This window comes from Babylonia areolata, chromosome 18 (genome assembly GCF_041734735.1).
Source record: "Babylonia areolata isolate BAREFJ2019XMU chromosome 18, ASM4173473v1, whole genome shotgun sequence".
Lineage (NCBI taxonomy): Eukaryota > Metazoa > Mollusca > Gastropoda > Neogastropoda > Buccinidae > Babylonia > Babylonia areolata.
In genome coordinates, this window is record NC_134893.1 from 46,078,415 (window position 1) to 46,099,290 (window position 20,876).

Consider the following 20,876-nt stretch of genomic DNA (forward strand, 5'->3'; position numbering starts at 1 on the left):
ATAGTCAGTCTTTTCTGTTTGAAGAGGTCTTTCAATACAGTAACATATCAGTTTATGTATACAGTTCTTAACATTAATTTGTGACACCATAATCAATTCACCAGTTATGCTTTATTGGCAATTAATAGGACCTACAAGTGTGTTATTTCTGATTGACAATCAAACATTTGGTCCTTTGATCAAACCAACAGGTTTTTTTTGTTTTGTTTTGTTTTGTTTTTTTCCATTTCTGTGACTGTACACATAAACTGAGCAAGTAATGGGATGCTAATCAATGCCAGGATTCAGATATTTCTGCTATTATTTTTGTTTGGTCAGGGGATGGGAGCAGACTGCCTAAGACTTAAAAGTAATGCGCTGTTCCACTCAGTATGGTTGATGCTTGCAATAATGAAATACAAATATCAAGTCTTTCTATCCTGTCGCTGATATGGAAGCCTATGCCTGTATCCTAGCATCAAGAACGCTTAACAAAGATGCCAAGTAGTTTTAGTGTAGTTGTTACGGAAACATCCTTTAGCTATAATCACCTCTGTTGGGGTCATGTGGGAAAATCTTGTATGTTGTCTGCTTCCAGCTGAAATTATGCAAGAAGTAGAAAAGGATAAAGAGCGTGAGTGACCAGCTTTGTTTGGAAGTCGTGTGACACTGTGTTTGTTTCACCTATTTTCTTTCTTTCTTTTTTTTTTTTTAATCCATAAAAATAATCATGTTTGACCTGTCGTCACTGGTGTGAAATGTAAGGTTATCTTCCTGGACACTCTGCACTTCTGTTCTGATTCTTACGTATTATTCACCTTCTGTGCCCTGTATCGATCCTCCTTTAATGGTGTTTGCTTTTTTCACTGTCTTCCCCAAACCATCAGTGTCTCTCCCTAAAACCATAAGTGTATGGCTGGTTTTTGTTGTTGTTTTTTGTTTGTTTTTAATGCGAAATCTGGTCTTTTTTTCAATTCAGTAAAATTCACAGGTGTTTGGTATTATGTTAAAGAAATATCTTGTCTTTCTGTTGAGCAGAGTTCACAGATTTTTTTGTAAAAAAATAAAAAAAAAAAAAAAAATATATATATATATATATGTATAGCACTAAACAGTTTTCCTGTGCTCCTTGGTCCAGTAGCTTAGAATATTTAATCATAAATCCTGCCTTTTCTACTCAGCATAATTCACAGGTTCTGGGTATACATGTATAAAACTTGACAGTGTACCTGTTCTCATTTGTTGGTAGCCTTCAGAGCTGGCAGTTCCTGTCACCAGTATTTTATTAAACAATAAAGCTTTTTTTTCTGTTCAGTACAATCCACAGGTGTTTGGCATATAATAACACTACGCTGTGTAACTGTGCACACTGGTTTAATAGCATTCAGAGCTAGGTATTCCTGTCTTATACCTATCAACATGTCAATGTGGGCATATTATCAAAGAATGCCATGGAACTGAAATGAATTAACGACTCAAGGGAAATCACCTCTGAGTTCCCTTCTCTATCATTTTCTGTCATTCTCTTCAAGCAGACATTAGCACTGTCTGGTCAGATTGGTTTTTGAGCTGTTTTGTCCTCTGCTGCTCTCTGACTTTTTCAGTTTTATCATGGTCATGTACAAAGCATTAATTTTTTTTTTGTTTTCATGTACTTTTTTTTTTTTTTTTTTTTTTTAATGTCTTCTTCCAAATGGTCAGGCAGAAACTGTGCTGTTGTGAGGAAATGAACCAAAAATTCTTCTTCAGCATTTGTATAGTTTTTTTTTTGTGTTTTTTTTCTGTTTCTGGCAGGTTTCTCACTCAGGGATCCTCATTTCTGTATGACTGCATCTTCTCCTCTTTTTCTTGCTGCTGGTTCATAATATCCTGAACTAGTCTCTGTGTGTCCCACCCATTCTGCCCTTGTTCTTTCCCCATCATTTTGGTGAAATTTTCTGAGGCATCTTTGATTTTGGTGGGGGGAGGGGGGGGGGGCGGGGGGGTTCTGAGTCTGGGCAGACACAGTTTTGGCCCTTCTTCTTTTGCAAAGGGCAACTTGTCTAAGGGAGGTAACTGCACACACCATGTTTGTCTTGTTGACAACAGTGTAGTTGTTCTTGTTTCTCCTCCTCCGTCTTGGCAGTTCCTTTCGGCCTTTGCCTGGTGTAGTTTGGAATCTGTCTCGATCATTGTTTGACCTTACACAATGAGAGACTGCACCCTGATAGTTCAGATACTCCCTTTGTGAGTCAACATTAATTACAGAAATGCTTGGATCTTTTTGCTTTTAAATCAAGGCCGTAATCGGCAGCTGGTAGTATGTTGCCATGATGGTGGTGGTCTGTCAATTCTCAGGATCGGTCCTTGCGTGTGTCAGATGCACATACACACATACACGCGCCAGCACGTGCACAATCACACACGCACGTGCACGCGCACGCGCACACACACACACACACACACACAATCACACACGCACGTGCACGCACACACACACACACACACACACACACACGTGCGTACTCACTGTCCTTCTCACGGGTGAACCTTTTCTTTGCGTTTTCTGCCTCTTTGCATTTTTTTTTTTTTTAATTGCCTTGGTACTGCTGCACTGGCATACGTCAACCTCTCAAGACATTGGCTATATTACCCCCAAACCTCAAAAGACCTGTATAGGCCAAGGGCTCATGTCTTGATTGCAAAGGTTATCCCTGAGTGTGTGCTGCTCTTCCCAGACACTTTTGGGGTGTGGCACAATTTTGGAAACATAACAGAGGTTTCTTGTTTCTTTGTTGGTGTTTTTTTTTTTGTGTCTGGACTGGTTCATTTATGCCGGCGGAAGATTACATTCTTTTTCTGCTGTTAGCTGGGGTTTGTTTTTTGTTGTCGGTTTTTGTCAGAATTACTTGCAGCATTTTGTAGGTGCGTGCACCATTTTTCATAAATGTGTGCGCACTCACACTTGCAAAAATGCACACTTTTGTACATGTGTTCATGCACAGACTTAAGAATCAAAATCAGTTTTAAAAAAATCTTTGACCCATGTTGGGGCATAGATGATATAAAGTAACAGTTGGCATTTTCACACCTGAAATAAAACCTGAGCAGCCTTAACACATATGAGATTGGTGATAAAGAAAATAAAAACAACCATTATGTTTTTATAACCTTTCACATATTGATAACATTCCTTACTTTTAAATATCTTTCTTCCCTCATTTGAACATACAAAGAGAAATTAAAAGCTGATCTTGGATGCAAGTTCTTTGGGGGAATAAATTGACTCTCTTGATCCGCAACTTTTGGGCTTTGCATTACAAACTGAAACTTGTCTCAAATCACCCATATCACAGGTAAAATATGTTTGATTATGATAATTTATGTGTCTTATTATGATATCTGCCAGTTCCAGTTGAAAATTTGTGACTACTGCTGTGAACTGAAAATGTGATAAAATGTCAGTATCAGGCAGTTGGCCAATGTATTTTTCTCAGGGGCGCGCACGCACACGCACGCGTGCGCGCGCGCACACACACACACACATGATTGCATGTGCACACACACACGCACATGCACATGCACCCCCCGCACTACATTGAACTTCAAAGTTAGATTCGGACCCAGATGTACATGCACTTCTACCTTTACTTGCTGTGTCCCCCCTGTCCACAACTAATCAATCAGGTCTTCCTTTGAATTGCTCATTTAATCACGAGTGTCTTTGTGTGTCTGTTTTCCCTCATTACATGAAAATAAAAGAAAGGATCATCTGTAATCCTATGTGGGATTTGTGAGCACACATTGCATGATGACTGTGTGTTTTATGATGTTCATTAAAGCCTAACAAGGTGTACTTGTCAATATACAAACATACCACTCAGATGGTTACCAGTTGATATGCATTAACTTCAGTTTGGTTCATTTGACAGTGTGTTCTGTTTGGTAGTTTTTTCTGATGAGTCTTTTAGAGTGCGTCTTGTGTGTATATGTGGATTTTAATATTTGTAGGGCTTGTTGCTCAATCAGTATTTATACTTTAGGTATCTGGAAGCAATAACATTAGCAGAGCAGATGAAACAGCCGAATAAGCTGGTATAGAAATGAAAATCCACGCAATATACTGGAATATTTATAAATGAATTCCTTTGTCACATTTCATTAGATTTATTTTGTGTGTGTGTGTATGTTTGTGTGTGCATGTGTACACACACACATGGACATGCACATAGTTGTGTATGTGTGTATTGAGTACATGTAAACAGAATGACAAAGTAATGTAGAAGGTGCTGACAGCTGTAGTGTATGTGTTTGCTCATGGTTTAATGAAGCATACAGTAACCGTTGTTTATTTGCTTTCCCCCCCAGTGAGAGACCTGGGTAAGATGGATATGTAGATGTTGGCTTCCAGTGACTGATTGGTCCCAGCCGTACTAATGACATGTCTGTCTGTCAAAGCATACACGCACGTCACTGCATCGTCATTATTCAGTTCTGATTATTGACTGCAATGTCTTCCAAGACTTTTCGTTTGTCATGTTATCTGCAGACATGTAGTAGATCGTGAGTTTTCCTTCCCCCCACCCCCCACCCCCTCTCTGTTCACTTGAGATGATATTATTATTATTTCTTGGTTTTTTTTTCGGTTGATTTATTATCATTTGTAGTCCCTTGTTGTGTGCAGTTGTTGTGTTGGTGTATGTTTTTGTGTGTGTGTTTTTTTTTTGTTTTTTTTTATTCTCCTGTCAGTGTGTGTGTGTTTGGATGTGTGTGTTTACTGTATGTATGGCTTTACCCATTTCTTTTCAGCAGTCATCTTCTGTTTCTTTACTTGAGTGCCGTTTATTCATTTATTTTATTTGTTTGTTTGTTTCAAGATCATTTACAGGCTTAGTGTGTGTGTGTGTGCATTTTATATAAGTTATATTATCATGCAATGATACGTATATGCATTATTGTCTGTTTGTCTGCATTTTCATAATACATGATCCCTATCATGGTTGCATAGATGTATTTTTCATGATGATTTTTAATCACTATATCATTAGTGGAATACCTGTGACTGAAAAATAGAAAAAAGGATGTTCCAGTGGGAATTGTAGGCTGCTTGGAAGTGTTGTTTATTTTGCAATTGCTAATAATTTCCAAACATAAAGTTGAGATAGTAAGGGTATCTTCGTCAACTGCAGCGGTCTTATAAGGGAAACCACTCCAGGTTTTTTCTTGGACAGAAAATTCTAGGCTGGCCTGTTGTTGTTGTTTTTAAAAATAGAAAATCGTAGGCAAGCCCATGTATATTATGTACCTACTTTAGTATCTTACTTAATGACACTCTCCAAAACAGTACAACTTATTAGTCTGTTACATGGGGCTTTGTGTGTGTGTGTGTGTGTGAGAGAGAGAGAGAGAGAGAGAGAGAGTGTTTTCCAAGGTAAAAAACGAAGTTCAGTACAAAACAAAACAGAAAACTTTTAAACTCCTGCCCAGCACTGCTGTGTATGCAATGCAGTTCACTCTAGTGGCGTTTGCTGCTTAAAATCATGTGTGCATGGTTTTCCATTATTATTGGTAATATATGACTATTTAATCAGTGAACTGTGGCATAAATGATCAGAAAATTATTGCATGTTTCACATATAAATTCATTACTTTTTCAGTATTCTTTGCTGAGTTGCTTGTGGTTTTTGGTGTGTTTTTTTTAGTATAAGGGAAAGAAAGATTTTATTTTGAAAAAAAAAAGAAAGAAATGTCAATAATGGTCAAGCAAAGAAATAAACAGAAATAAACTCGTTACATTTATTTATATTTAGAATTCAAACATTTATTCAAAACTTCTTTTTTTTTAACTGGAGTCTTAAGTCTGCATGAAAGTTGTTGTTGTAAAGTGATGGCTTGCTTCTTTCAGAGCTTTGTGTGTATTCGGAGAGAAGAAACATTTTCTGCCAGGAGGAGGGGTTTTATTGCAACTTGCTATTCCCATTCCTAAGACAACAGAGCTGGCTTGGGTTTTGATTTCATGTTGGATATCATGCAGAAAGTATATCATTTGCTGAGTATTGTAAGATCAAGGGGATCCTTGCTTTCATTTATTTCTGCGCTGTATTTATACATATGAAGAATTAAGCCAGTGCAAGGTCTCTTGTTGATCTCTGCCTGTCTGTCTGTCTGTCTCTCTCTCTCTCCCCCTCTCTCTCTTTCTCTGCTACCCTTCTCCCTCAGTCTCTGTCTCTCTCCCCTCTGTTATATATTCAGACTCAGTCTTCCATATGTTGATTCATTTTGGTAACCCATTTATTATCTTAAGATTCGAAGCCATCAGCTGTTTTTAAGTTACATTCTTGGATAATAATTATTTGGCTTTGACATGCGTGTGTGTGTGTGTATGTTGTGTGTGTGTGTGTGTGTGTGTGTGTGTGTGTGTGCATGGGCACAGGGGATCTGTGTGGAATATAGCTTTTTAGTTTGTTAAGGGGATAGTTTTCAGTCCAAATTGTCTTGATCATGTTTCTGTTTCTTTTTTTTCTTTTTTTTTCTTTTTCTTTTCTTCCTCTTGGCTCTTCCATTCACAGAAGAAAACACATACCGGCCCACATACAAGTTTCCAGATGATATTTCGGACACGAAGTCAGAAGAAGGTAAGTTTAACTTTATCCATTTTGCTCTTCCTTTTTCCTTTAAAAAAAAAAAAAAAAAATTATTAAACATTGGTTCATGTATTTGTTATTTTTCATTCATTCTTTCTTTCCTTTAATTGTTTCTTTCATTCTTTCTATCTTTCTGCTATGGTTCCTTCTTTCTTTCGTTTTCTTCCTTTCTTTATTTTCATTTTATGTTCGCTTACTCCATTTATTTTCATTTTATGTTCGCTTACTCCATTCTTTTTTATTTTATGTTTCATAAATTTTATTGTGTTACAACAGATTTCAACCCTTACCGTCCTGCCTACGAGAGATCGAGCAGTGCAAAAGGTGAGGGGGCGCAGCATGACACATGATAATCGATAGCAGTCCTGTCACTGTAATCCCTTTGACAGCTTTTTCCACCCTTCCTGTCACCTATAAGGGGGCTTAGACAGCTGGGATGGATATCACGTTGCGTGTTTCCGAGTTATTCATGTGAAGGCGAATCAGAATGCATGGGCAAGAGAGAGAGAGAGACAGACAGACAGACAGGATGAATGGGCGTTGTGGAGGGTTTGTGGGGGAGGGGGATGTAGGAGAGAGAATATTGCCGAGAGGTGGTGGTGGTGGTCTTCTTCTTCGTTCGTGGGCTGCAGCTCCCACATTCATGCGTATGTGCACGAGTGGGCTTTTACTTGTATGACTGTTTTTACCCTGCCATGTAGGCAGCCATACTCCGTTTTCAGAGAGGGGGTGGGGGGTGCATGCTTGGGTATGTTCCTGTTTCCATAACCCACCGAACGCTGACATGGATTACAGGATCTTTAACGTGCGTAACTGATCTTCTGCTTGCATATACACACGAAAGGGGTTCAGGCACTTGCAAGGTCTGCACATATGTTGACATGGGAGATCGGAAAAAATCTCCACCCTTTACCCACCAGGCGCTGTTACCGTGATTAGAACCTGGGACCTTTAGATTGAAAGTCCAATGCTTTAACCACTTAGCTGTTGCACTGGTCATGGGTGGTGGTGAAGGGGTGGGTTTTAACCTCTTGACTGCTGACCCTTGGTGGTAAACGAGATCAGTGTGGCGTGAGTCTGAAAGACAGTTACTACATTTTCTTTGTATTTGATCTGCTGGGTCATTGATTTTGCTGAACAAAAAATAACGTTATCCCAAGAGGAGGGTGAAGCCCAAAAAAAGATAGTGACCAACACCCTGACCTGTAAGCTCAGTCTTATCTCAGTGAGGTGACAGCCTTTCCCTGAACTGCATACTCCTCAGCAGTAGTCAGTGGGTTAATTGAGTTCAGTTGTGGATTTTTTTTTTCTTCTTCTTCTTCTTTTGCTTATGCATGCACCAGTTTTTATGAATTTAACAGGGGGTTTGAGGTGGAGGGGGAAAAAGGTTTAGTGGGGTTGGGAGGGGAGAGAGGTGAGGGGGGAGGCATGAGTTTGGATTAGTTTCATTTGTGGAAGAGATGTATTTTGGTTGTAAACACCCATATTAGACTGCCAGGTGTTAACAGGTACACATGCATGCACACATACTTACTGATTTATCAGTATCCCTCTCTCTTTCATAATCATGTTGATTTTTCAGTTTTTTTGTTTTTTTTTTTCACACCAGAGGACCATTTTGAAAGTCATTGATTTTAAAAAATAAAGTGAAAGGAAAGGAATAAGAGAATAAAGTGAGGGGAATATGGCAGGTGGAAGCAGATCAAGAGTTGGTATGGAAACACATTAAAAAAATAATAAATAAATAAATAATTCAGTTTTTTGTGTCAGTATTTCACTGATGCAGTAGCGAGCATGGGTCTTCTTCCATGCCCCATAGAAAAACCTTAGTCTGCAAAAATGTATAGCAGCTGAGTAATATAGCTTCTTCAAAACCTGATAGTCCTTGCAACATATGCTTTTTCTGCTTCTTTGGTGTGGTTTTTTTTTCTGTTCCTATTAAGAAAAAAAAATTATGACCATTATGTTCCTTGATGAGTTATGAATAAACGGAAAGATTGCTGGAACTATTTTCTGCTTAACTAGAAAGCATGTCAAGGAAAAGAAAAAAATGTGCTTGTATATCTAAGGAGGAGAATGAAATTTCAGTGCAGTTCATTAGGTTAAAGGGGTCTTATGAGTACCTCTTTTTTTCCCTATTCAGGAGGCCAGATTTACCATGATTCCGTAAAAGCATGCTTTGGATAGCATGCTTTGTTTTTTTTTATTTAAACAGACCTCTGTGATTGATATGAAACTTGGACAAAATATACCTCTCATTCACTATATCAGAATGCTTTGATTAAGTTTGTTCTCTCAAATATTGATTTTAGTTTTGTGATGTTCGTTTTTGAATGTACAGGTAGATCCTTTCTTGGTTTGTTTTTTTTGTTTTGTTTTTTGTTGGTTTTTTTTTTATTATTTGCAAGATGTTTCAGTTGTCTGATGAAACAATAAGGATGTAATTTGTTGTTGTTTCCCAAGTGGAACGATGGGTCTGTTGTCAGCATGCACACACACACTGATGTGAGCACACACACACATACACACCCTCTCTCTCTCTCACAAACACTTACGCGCACGCATGCACACACACACACTCTCTCTCTCTCTTCTCTCGCGCGCACGCACGCACGCACACACACACACTCACACACATAACACACACACGCACGCGCACACATACACACGTACACACGCACAGACATGTTCTGTAGTTCTTCCATGACTCAACCAACATCAGTTTGCTGATGAATCTGTCATGGTTGGGGCATGCTGGGTATTTTCTTGTTTCCATAACCCACTGAATGATGACATGGTCTTCTGCATACACATACACACAGTTTCAGTTTCTCAGCATTTGGACAAATCCATATACTCTACACTGCATCTGCTGGGCAGATGCCTGACCAGCAGCATAACCCAGTGTGCTCAGGCCTTGATTGCATGCATATATGTATTTGTGTACTTTTTAGAATGGGATTTTCTTCTACAGATTTTTGATAAAGTACAACACTGACATTGCCATGGGATCCTTTTCAGTGCACCAAGTGCATGCTGCACTTATAGGATCTTGATTCATTGTCTCATCCGAGTGACAAGAAGCTCAGTTTGATTTTCCAGTCAAACTTAGAGAAAGGGCAAAACCACGATTTGAACTGATGCCCTCACATGCATTGCATTGGCAGATAAGGTTTGCACATATTATGTTTACCTGGGAGGTCAGAAGAAAATCTCCACCCTTCACCCACACCAGGCGCATCAAAACAGGGGAGTGAACTCAGGACTTTCAGGCAAGAAGAACATGTTATCAGACCTCACTGCTTTAGATAATGAGCTGTTTTAATTGTGTGTGTGTGTGCCGTGGAAGCTGTGATATGTTGCCTAGAAATGAATGTGGAGGAGGGGGGGGGGGTGCAGGGTAATGTGTGTGTGTGTTGGTGCTCATGTATGTTTATGTGTATTTGATTGTACTTTCATATCTGTGAAACTTCGTGTTTGTTGCATATCTGTTATGCATGTATATGTGTGTGTATGTGTGAACGTGTATCTGCATGTTTTACATTTATTTGCTTATTTAGCATCATTGTTGTCATTTGTGTGTGTGCGCGCGCGTGTGTGTGTGTGTGTGTGTGCACGCGCGCGCACGTAGAATTGACTTCATCAAGATTTTGCGCCTTATAAATATTATTACTATCAGTAGTTGTATTTTTATGTATTTATCTTCTTTTTTTTCTCAAGGCCTAAGCACATTGGGTTACGCTGCTGGTCAGGCATCTGCTTGGCAGATGTGGTGTAGCGTATATGGATTTGACTGAACGCAGTGACGCCTCCTTGAGCTACATATACTGATACTGATACTGGTTTGTTTGGTTTTTTTGTTGTTGTTGTTTGTTTTTTAATTCTATGCACTTGTGTTTTGTGTCACAATGGCAAACCCAGGGAACAAAAAGGCTGGCACAGAAGGAAATCTCCAGCATTGCACATTGAACGTATATTATTGTGTACAGATGAATCAGGGTACCGCTCGGAGCCAGAGGGTCGCTACAAGGACCTGTTCAGGAGACACAAGAGTGCCTCAGAGAGGGAACCTCGGGAACCCAGGAGAAAGTGAGTTTTTTTCCACAATATGCTTTCTGTAGCATTGCTACTTACAGAGAGGATTAGTAACGATAGAAAATAACTGGTAATTTAGACACAAAGTGACTGGTAGTCTATGTACCGTTTTACATTTCCAGATTCATGTTGCTAAAGAATGCATCACAGTATGTTCAGATCATATTTTAGTGACACTGCAGTACTGTCTGGGTGTGTAATTTTTTAAAGAAAAAAAAAAGAGAAGAAGAAATAATGAGAAAGAGAAGGACAGCACTAGTGGTAAGCTTGCTGTTCCAGTGGTGTCACGCTGTGGACTGTTGAGAGATCCGAGTTAATCAAGCAGGCTGTGAGGGTTTCGTTACAGCTTGTTCGTTCATGGGACGTGTGATTGACAGATTTAACATGTGGTACATGCATTCTTCTTGCTGCTGTGTGAAGGTCATTGCCAGATCTGTACAGGTACCTCTTTCCACTGTTTGTGAATACTATGTGTTTTTTGTAACTTTTTTTTTTCTTTCTGTTTCTTTCTTTCTTTCTTCCTTTTCCTACATCTTTTTTTTTTCTTTCTTCTTTTCTTTCTTTTTTTCCTAACTTAGTCATTGCATGCTTTGAATTTTTGGTGATCTTACTGATGATTCTGCATTCTAGAAACATCCGCATCATTATGTTATTAAGCCAACATGGAAAAGTGCAGTTTACTAGCGTTGTCTGAAAGGGCAGACACCATTCATTCTTGTTTACATAATATTTGTCTTCGAGACAGAAAGCATTTCCATCAAGTGTCTTTGATTCTGACTTGTTATATATGGTCATCTTCATCTTTTAAGGCAGTCTTTCATTTTTGTATTGTTGCTTTAAAAAAAATTTTAAAAAAGTTTCTTGTGAATTGTGTTTTGTCCCTTACATCAAGTGTCTTTGATTTTGTCTTGTTACATATGATCATCTTCATGTTTAATTCAGTCTTTCATTTTCGTGTTATTGCTTTAATTTTTTTTTTCTTGTGTATCATGTTTTGTTCTTTCCATCAAGTGTCTTTGAATCTGTCTTGTTACGTTATGGTCATCTTCATGTTTAATTCAATCTTTAATTTTTGCTATTGCTTTTAAAAGATTTTTGTCTTGTGGATCGTGTTTTGTCCTTTACATCAAGTGTCTTTGATTTTGTCTTGTTCATCTTCATGTTTAATTCAGTCTTTCATTTTTGTGTTGTTGCTTTAATTTTTTTTTTCTTGTGGATCGTGTTTTGTCCCTTCAGCTTGTAGTCTGTTGGTGTGTAGTGTTTGGTGGTTTTGGTACAGTATATGCTAAACTCATTGCTGTATAGAAATCGTTAGTGGGGAATTGCCATTTAATTTTAATTGCCATTTACACATCAATAGAGCAACAACAAGCTAACAGCTCGTATAACATGCTCAAGCATGTGATAAATCAGTCTTTTTGTTTTAAATTAATTATTGTAGGAGAAGGGTTGGTAATTCTGTGTGCAGCAGTACCTTCTTCCTCCCCACCCCCCTCCCCACCACCCCCACGGCAACCTCCATATCTAAATCTTCCTTTAAGTTTTAGGGGTATGAACAGTTTACTGAATTTGTTGGTTCACTATATTGGGGAACAGAAAAGGATTTCTGATGGGAAATAAATGAATAAATGAAAAGAAAACAGTATGACCAGTACGTTCCTCTGTCCAGTCCATGAATTTTAATTTTGAGCGCATTCAGGTCTTAAAGTCTTGTCAGAGGCCATGATCCAGTGGCTCTGATATTGTGTGTTCTGTGTTGGTGTCAAGATCCACATTGTTTTATGCTGTGATTTCTGGTATTTTGTTTTTATGTTGTCTGCAGTCAGTGCCACTTCTGAAATCTGTTTGTGTTTTTGACTTTCAGTGTCAAGCTGCAGCTGTTGTTTTGTGCTGGTGTTGATGTGTTCGTTTTGCATTTATTTTGATTGCTTAATAAGTCTGTTGAAAATGAAGTTGTGGAAAAAAAAAAAATCAAGACCATGCTGATTTACTGACAAGTTGCCATAACCTTCAGTCCATACTTTGTGTAATGTTGAGTTGTGAAATTCTTGCGGATGTTTTGAAACTTTACAAGTGTCCCTTCAAAACAAAGTTGTGGACTATTCAATAGGTGTGATTATAACTCAGAAAACATACCCATTAAGTTTCCACTGCCTTTATCCTCCACAGGAGTCTGTTAATACAACATTCAGAATTGTTTGTTGGTTGTTGTGTTGTTGTTTTTTTTTTTTGGGGGGGGGGATTGGGGGGGGGGGAGAATCTATTGTTTTGCATCACTTTATGGTGACTTGTTTTCTTTTGCAAAATTAAAAGTTTATGGAATGCAATGATTAGAAATAATAATAAAATGCCTTTCCTTGGTTTTTCTGATTTAAAGTAAGAATCCATTTTAGAATTCAGAAGCAAATGATTATAAATCTAGACACCAATAATGTCACATAATCATTGTTATCAAGTCATGACATCAGCTTCAAAACAATTTCTTTTTCAAGCTGGAAATTAGAAAGAAAAGAAAAAAACTTTGATGATATCTTCAGGCAGTTCTTAGAGGAAAGCTACAGGTGAGAAAATATTGTGTGTAGAGCTGGGGGTGGGTGGGTGGCGGGGTTGGTGCCAAGTTATCGAGATGAGATTGAAAATGGTTGTGTGAATCAAAGAGAGTGAACACACCAGAAATTGAAAGAACTTGATTGTATGTCTTTAAATGCTCAGCTGGAAATGTACAAGTTCCCACAAGCTTCTCTTCTCCTCATACATTGCCTATATGAACATGTATGCAATTGTTTTGTTTGTTATTTTCCCTGTTTATTTGTGAAGAGCGACTGCATCCGAGCTAAAAACCATAGTGTGACTGATGCATGGGGAAAGCCATGAGAGGAAGAATTTCTTGGATGTCGTCCGTCAGCGCACTGAAGGCAAAACTTGTACATAAGCTGACAACCCATCATCACGCTCTGTTAGCGATCAGTAGGAATGACGGAGGTAACCTAAATCATTGGCAGTCTGTGCAGACGCTCTGTTAACAATTAGTTTTCAAGTTGTCTGATCCAGATGTGCTACACCACTGCTGCTGTAAAGAATAAAAGCAGATGCCTAATGTTTCATATAAACCCAGCACACTGATCAGGCCTTGAAACCATTGAAATGATCAGTAGAAACAAATTTTTTAAAATGACCTACATCCTGGCCGATCAGTGCACGGGCTGTTTGAAATGACCCACATTCTGGTAAATCAATGGACACACTGAGTTAATCAATAGAAACAAAGAATGATATGACCTACATGCTGGTAAATCAATGCACCGACTGTGTTGATTAACAATTAATAGAAACAAAGAATGAAGTGACGTACACACTGGTAGATCAGTACCTTACACTACAGTGATCGTCGCTGTACAGTCAGTCAATAGAGATGAAGGAAATAACCTGTGCCCTGGTTGATCAGTGCACGCACTGTGTTGGCAGTGAGTAGAAACGAAGAATGAAATGTAACTACATATTACCAGATCAGTGCCTAATGGTGACGTCCCTGTGCTGTGCTTGTGCGGCAGTGCTGGGAGCTACTGGTCGCCGGCCAACGTGAAGTCCAGGATCGAGGTGTACCGGAACCAGCCACGGAGCATCATGGACTATGAGCCTGGCTACTCCTCCATCGCCATCAGGGAGGCCAAGACGGTCAGTACCAACATTCTGACCCCCATCTCCCCTCATCCCACTGTTACTCTCGTTTTTCTGTGTATTGTTACCTTTTCCTGGCATTTTTTTTATGGGATTGTTATTTTTTTTTTATTTGTGTGTGTGTGAAGGAGATGAAGCGTATTCTGTACACTTGTATGTTTGCTTTGTATCTTGCAGTTATTATTATTGATTATTTTTGTCTTCCTTTGGATGAAGTGAAGCAGTCATTTTGGGGTGATGATTGTTTTGCATGGAGACTGTGGGTTATGTCTCTCCCCTTTCCCTGTAAAAAAAAAAAGAAAAAAAAAAAGAATGTTCTGTGCACCTCACAGCTCTGTGTGTCTGGTGATGTTTTGTTCCTGAACGTCCCACAGTATTGATCACATTGATTATCCTCTATTTCTTTTCTTCTTCTGCCTGGCCTAGTCTGGCTGCTCAGTCTCACAGACCTCAGACCTCAGTCCTCAGACCTCCCTGTTCCCCCCCTCCCCCCCCCCCCCTTTTTTTTTTTTAATTCACCTTTATTATTCTTTCATTCTGAGGGTACCTTTTCTGTTTAACTTTTTTGGGGGAATGGGGTGTCAGTTTGCACCTTTTCTAATACCATAAAAATATATATATATATCACGCTTGTTTACTGTGGGACATAAGGAATACTGCTGTTTGTTTGGCAGGATGAAACTTCAGATTTGTAAAAGCCTATCTTTGTAAAAAGTGTGGTTTATGAGTCTGTGTGTGTTTTTCTATACAACAGTGACACCTTCCAGGAAACTATCACTTTCCTTGTATGTTATCTGGCACATATTTCTCTGCAATGGGGAAAAAAAAACAGTACCTAGTTTAGCGCGCGCGCGCGCACACATACACACACACACACACACACACAGAGCTGCAACCAGAAAGGTTGTTTCAATAAATTCTAGTGCTAAAACTTTAGACAAATCCTCATCCTTGCTGTCAATAACAAACATGATAAGAAGTGCTGGAATTTTGCTGCTGCATTGAAAGTTCCTCGATTGCTTTGCAGACCTGAAAAAGTTTGTTAGCTTTTGAGAAAGGCTTTAAGCTAGTCAGAGTCTTTCCCCTCCCCATATATCTCAATCCAGTAAATATTTCCCAGCTCAAAAGCAGCTTTTTGACTTGCTGATTTGTTTCGCTCTCGTGATCACTTTGAGTTTAAATTCTGAACCATTGAACGATGCCTAAGTGGACTTTGGGCATCAACATCAGTGTTTTGCAGCTGGCATTGGAAAGCGCCTGCAACCGTTGTGTTTTGCTGGTATTATCTTCATGTGAGATGGGTTCACTGATGCGTGCATGGTCATTTGCACATGTGGTGTGCCTGACTAACAGCCTGTGAAATCAGCACCACGCCTGAGCGTGCGCATGAACAGATCGAACCAGAACACATGCTGTGGTGTGTGGGTAGAGAGACGTGCATGCAGGATGATCAATCAATGTTCTGAATGTGTTGACCCATGTTTTGAATGGGTAGTCATTCGGATGAGACGATAAAGCAACAGCCCATGTGTAGCATGCACTTTTTGCACACACGCATGGCAACAAAGGGGTTGTCCTTGGCAAAATTCTCTAGAAAAATCCACTTTGATAGGAAAACAAGTACACTGAAAGGCAGAAGGATGGTGCTGCACTGTAGCAATGCACTCTCTCTGGGCAGAGCAGCCCAGAGAAATCTGTAGTGACAAAGAGTAATACAATACAGTACAGCACAATACAATACAATACAACACTGAAGCACATAAATGTCTAACTCTAGGCACTCTTGTCATGATAGCAATGACAGCACCGTTAGTAAAAGCATCAACAGTAACCAAAAAAAAAATTGCCTGGTTGTACAGTAACAATGAATTATTCGTTCAAAATCTGTTCACCTTTGATTTCATGAGTGTTAGTCTGTGCATAGGGATTGTCTTTGAGGGACAGGATGTAATAGGCCTTCAAATTAAGTAAGAGACATTACAATAGAAGTGTCTCACACACAGAAACCTCTTCAACTGAGACAGACAGATGTCTGTACAGGAACAGGCCAACACAGGCTGTGCTCACCCAGGCTGTCACAGGCCATCCAGAAATGAAACTTACAATTAGTGAGTGAGTGTACTTGAAGTAATACAGAGACGGGCGCAATAGCCGAGTGGTTAAAGCGTTGGACTGTCAATCTGAGGGTCCCGGGTTCAAATCACGGTGACGGCGCCTGGTGGGTAAAGGGTGGAGATTTTTACGATCTCCCAGGTCAACATATGTGCAGACCTGCTAGTGCCTGTACCCCCTTCGTGTGTATATGCAAACAGAAGATCAAATACGCACATTAAAGATCCTCTAATCCATGTCAGCGTTCGGTGGGTTATGGAAACAAGAACATACCCAGCATGCACACCCCTGAAAACGGAGTACGGCTGCCTACATGTCAGGGTAAAAACGGTCATACACGTAAAAGCCCACTCGTGTGCATACGAGTGAGCGCAGAAGAAGAAGAAGTTATACAGATCATTTCATCAAGTCTCTTTACTGTGAAGACACAAGTATAGAAAACCTCCACTCTTACCCCTCTCCAATATGTTAACTTGTAAATTTTGTTCAGTTAACTTTCCATTAAACTGAAAGCACTTGACCAGGGAGACACCCCCACCCCTCTCCTCCACTCACATCACCTGCCCCTCCCCCTCCCACCCCTATCCATTTTTCTCATTCACCTGCCCATTCCCCTTCATCCCTCCCCCCCACTTTCTCCCCCCAACATCCCACTGCACCTGCCCAGTCACCCCAACCCCATCCCTTCCCCCCCCCCACTTTCCCATCCCTCCCACCCCCACTTTCTATCATCCCCCCCACACACACACACACACCTGCCCCATCCTTCCCACCCCACCCCCTGGGTCCTGACCCCTGTCTCCAACAAGAAGCAGACCCAAACAAAGCCCCAGAAACTGGGAGGAAACAGTCCCAGGCCAAGACAGCCTCCCCCCCCTCCCCCACACCCCCTCCCTCCCCTCCCCTCCCCTTCCCTGCTCACCTACACTGTATTGATCTCTTGGTCCAGGCTGACTCAGGTACTCCCTCTCTCTCTCTCTGTATCCCTCCTCATCTCTGTATTTTTCTTTCTCCCTCCCCATCTCTCTCTCCCTCTCTCTCTCTCTCCCCCTCTCTCCCTCTCTCTCTCTGTAGGACAAATGCAGGGTGTATTGATCTGAGCTGTTTCAGCCTTTGATTGCCTCAACCCCCCACATCTCCCCATCCCCTCAGCTCCACCTCCATTCCCTTTGTTTGTCTGTGTCTCTCCGGCCTTCCCTTTGTCTGGTCTGTTGCTCTTTCTTTGTGTCTCTTCGTCTGTCCAGCTGTGCATCTGTTGCCCCTTGTTTCCTTTGTACACACCTCTCCCCCCCACCCAACCCCCCCACCCCACTTTCTGATTTGAAAAGACTGTAATTGCATTCTTCTGTACACACACACACTCTCCCTCCTTTCTCTCTTTTTCTCCCTCACCATTCTTCCTTCGTTCTCTGTCTCTCTCTCTCTCTATCTTTCTGTCTGTCCCCCCTCCCTCCCTACCTGTGCCAACCTGACTGCGTGGCACGGTGTGCTGCACAGATGTGAGGTATTGATCTGCCAGGTGAAGTCAGCAGTCTGTCCCCACCGCCGACAGCATCCTCCTTCCCCGCCCTCCCTCCCTCCCACCCTCCTCCTCCTCCACACCTTGCCTTTCATGTCAGCACTGCATGTCTTTGTCAGGTGTGTGTGTGTGTGTGTGGCCTGAGTGTGTGTGTGTGTGTGTGTGTGTGTGTGTGCTGCCCGTGCTCACTCACTGTCACACACACAGTCTGTGAGGAGTGAGGAGACCGATAGCGCAGTGGCCCATTGACTTCAGAGCCCACTGTCTTGGCTTGTAGTGGTTGTACACACGACAAGACAAGCCAAGTTGCGGGTGTTTGGTTTTTGTTGTTGTTGTTGTGGTTGTGGTTGTTGTCCATGTTGGACCGTGTGCCTGTGGACTGCAGCAACGTGATGATAGAACCTTGCATGCGTGTTTGTGAGTCAACAACACAAGCCAACCTCCACTGACGATTTATCTCCCTGTGCCAATCTTTGCAGAAGGAGCTGTGTCGTCTTGCATGTCTCCTTCGGTTTCAGTGCTAGGTCAATTATGAATGTGATGCACAGGTGATTGCATTCATCAATAGTGTTTTTTAGTGGTCTTTGGGTTTTTTTTAGTGCTGATTGTTGCTATGGAGCTGATTGCCCAAGCTGTTCTTATTTGATAGTGCCGGTCAGCGTTGTCATTAGAAGCACAACAGACAGACTCACAGCTTCAGTCTCTGTGTGTTAGTGTGTGCGGGCCTTGCTGGTCTTGTGATTGTGAGTTATTGACTTGGGTGATCTTGACGCATTGTTGGAAATCACTTTCTCAAGGTTTGTAAATAGAAGATGCAGTATGGTTTAGAATGTAGTATTGTTGTTGCCTGTGATGTAATGTGTTATGCATGTTTGATTTGCTGTTGGAAGATGTTGGTTGGACTTTGTGTGTGTGTGTGTGTGTTTGCATTTTGGATTGTTGATAATGTTGGTTGGTGTGTGTGCCTTCTTGACAATGATTTTCGAATTGTGTACTACCTCAGAGAAGGCCAAGGTCCTACTCGGCCCATTCTCTACGAGAGCGTAAGCGAAAAAATAAGGTAAAACAATCAGTCGATGTGGTTGCCATTTTCATCCGCCAGCATATATAACCATGTTGTCTCTGAGATTTCTCTGTTTTTCTTCTTAATATTACTTTGCACTTGCTTCTCAATGATTATTCAGTCTGCTGTGTTTTCTTCTCTTTTTTTTTCTTTTTTTTTTTTCATTAACTCTGCAAGCTTTTCAAAATTTACCTGGGTTTAAGAAAGAGCTTTAAAAAGATATAATAGCTGAAATTTAGAGATGTGCTATTTTACTACATGGAGTTTGGACCCGGTATAAAAAAAAAGGGTGTGTGTTTATGTACACATGTGTTTGTGTGTGTGTGTTTGTGTGTGTATCCATGTGCGTGTGTGTGTCTGTCTGCATTAGTGAGCGAAGAACTGTTAGAACTTTGCTTGTGCTTGTAGATGAAGTAGCTGTTTGGGTGTGTACACAAAACATGTATGATGGGTTATTATAGTGATTGTGTGTATTTGCTGGAAAAACATTATTTACCTCTTTCTCCTCTAAACTGTCTTAGTTTTTCTCACTGTCAGTTGTTTTTTTCTTGAGTGTTTTTAGTTTCATCCTTTACATTTTTTTTTTTTAGAAAGCAATATGTTATGTGTAATCTTACAATATAGATGTTGTGATTATATTGTTTGTGTTCTAATTTGAGTAGAGATACAGTGAATTTATAAAGATAAATGAATAGAACTATGTGTGTGCTTGAGAGAGGAAAAGAAGTAATGTGTGCTATATTGTTCCTTTTAAAGCCTCAGTTGATCATTAGACAATGCACATGTGTAAAATATGTTTTTGTTTATACTGTAAACAATTTTCTTCAAAGTCTGACAATCATATTCTTTGAATACCAGAGGGAGAGAGGGTATAGTGTTGATTTGCTCTTTAGTATTGTAACCCTTTTCTGACAGGCTTTAGGAATACCTAGACACTGCATGATTAGTCACCTCCATTGTCAGACTGTGAGAAATTTGCCATGATGAAACTCTCTTTCAAAGTCTCTGTTTCCTTTTTCCATACCAAGTTCAAACAGTTAGTTGCTTCCCTTCCAACAGCGGCTGCATTCCTGCTGCTAGCAATTTGTTCAACACTTTGGGGCACAGTTTGTGAGGCTCTCTAGGCCTGACCAGGATGATGGATCTTTGTGTAGGTCTGGCATCTATCTACCTAGCCCCCAAACCCCTGCCTCCTTGAAATTCTTTCTTCTTCTTCTGCTTCTCGTTCATTAGATGGACACCCCACCCCTCACTCTTGGAAAGTGAAACCGATAAGTCCAGGGGAAGAGTGTATCCTTGTGGATGATTGCCAGTACATGTATGACAGGAATAATCTTCAGTTCAAATGGGATGAATTTTGAGAAAGCGCAGAATTTAAACAGCGATTTATGAAATATATAACTGGCAGATGTTATTAAGTGAACTTAACAGACTTGATGATGAGATGTTTGTGCTTTTTGTTACTGACATGATATTCACGTGATTTATCTTAAAAACTGTTGTTTTTTTGGCCTTAGTTTAATGAGTGTGTTTACATATTTCTCCCAATATTTCACTTTTCCATTGCTGCTGTTTTGTTTCTTTTTCTTTTTGCGTTTGCCAAAGCAGAAAGCATTATTCAAGAGCATGATGAAATTAAAGATAGAAGCAAGAGCATAGTGTATGTATGTGTGTACATTATTTTTGTGCCAGCGCTATCAGGCGATAATGTTCAGAAGTGGGCTGAGCTATGAATTCTGGGGAAATGATTTGTATAGATTCTTAGATCTTTTCCTTTTTCTGTTCTGCAGGCTAGACATTTCTTTTG

At 40.2% G+C, this 20,876-nt stretch overlaps 1 protein-coding gene across 1 annotated transcript in view; it reads left to right on the forward strand.

The window, feature by feature from the left end:
- Positions 1–20,876, forward strand: part of LOC143292252 (uncharacterized) — a 106,973-nt gene that overhangs the window by 15,006 nt on the left and 71,091 nt on the right. Inside the window, 6 exon segments of the mRNA XM_076602439.1 lie at positions 4,327–4,338; positions 6,528–6,593; positions 6,879–6,926; positions 10,592–10,691; positions 14,249–14,372; positions 19,010–19,066. Of these exon segments, the coding sequence (XP_076458554.1) occupies positions 4,327–4,338; positions 6,528–6,593; positions 6,879–6,926; positions 10,592–10,691; positions 14,249–14,372; positions 19,010–19,066 (407 nt within the window).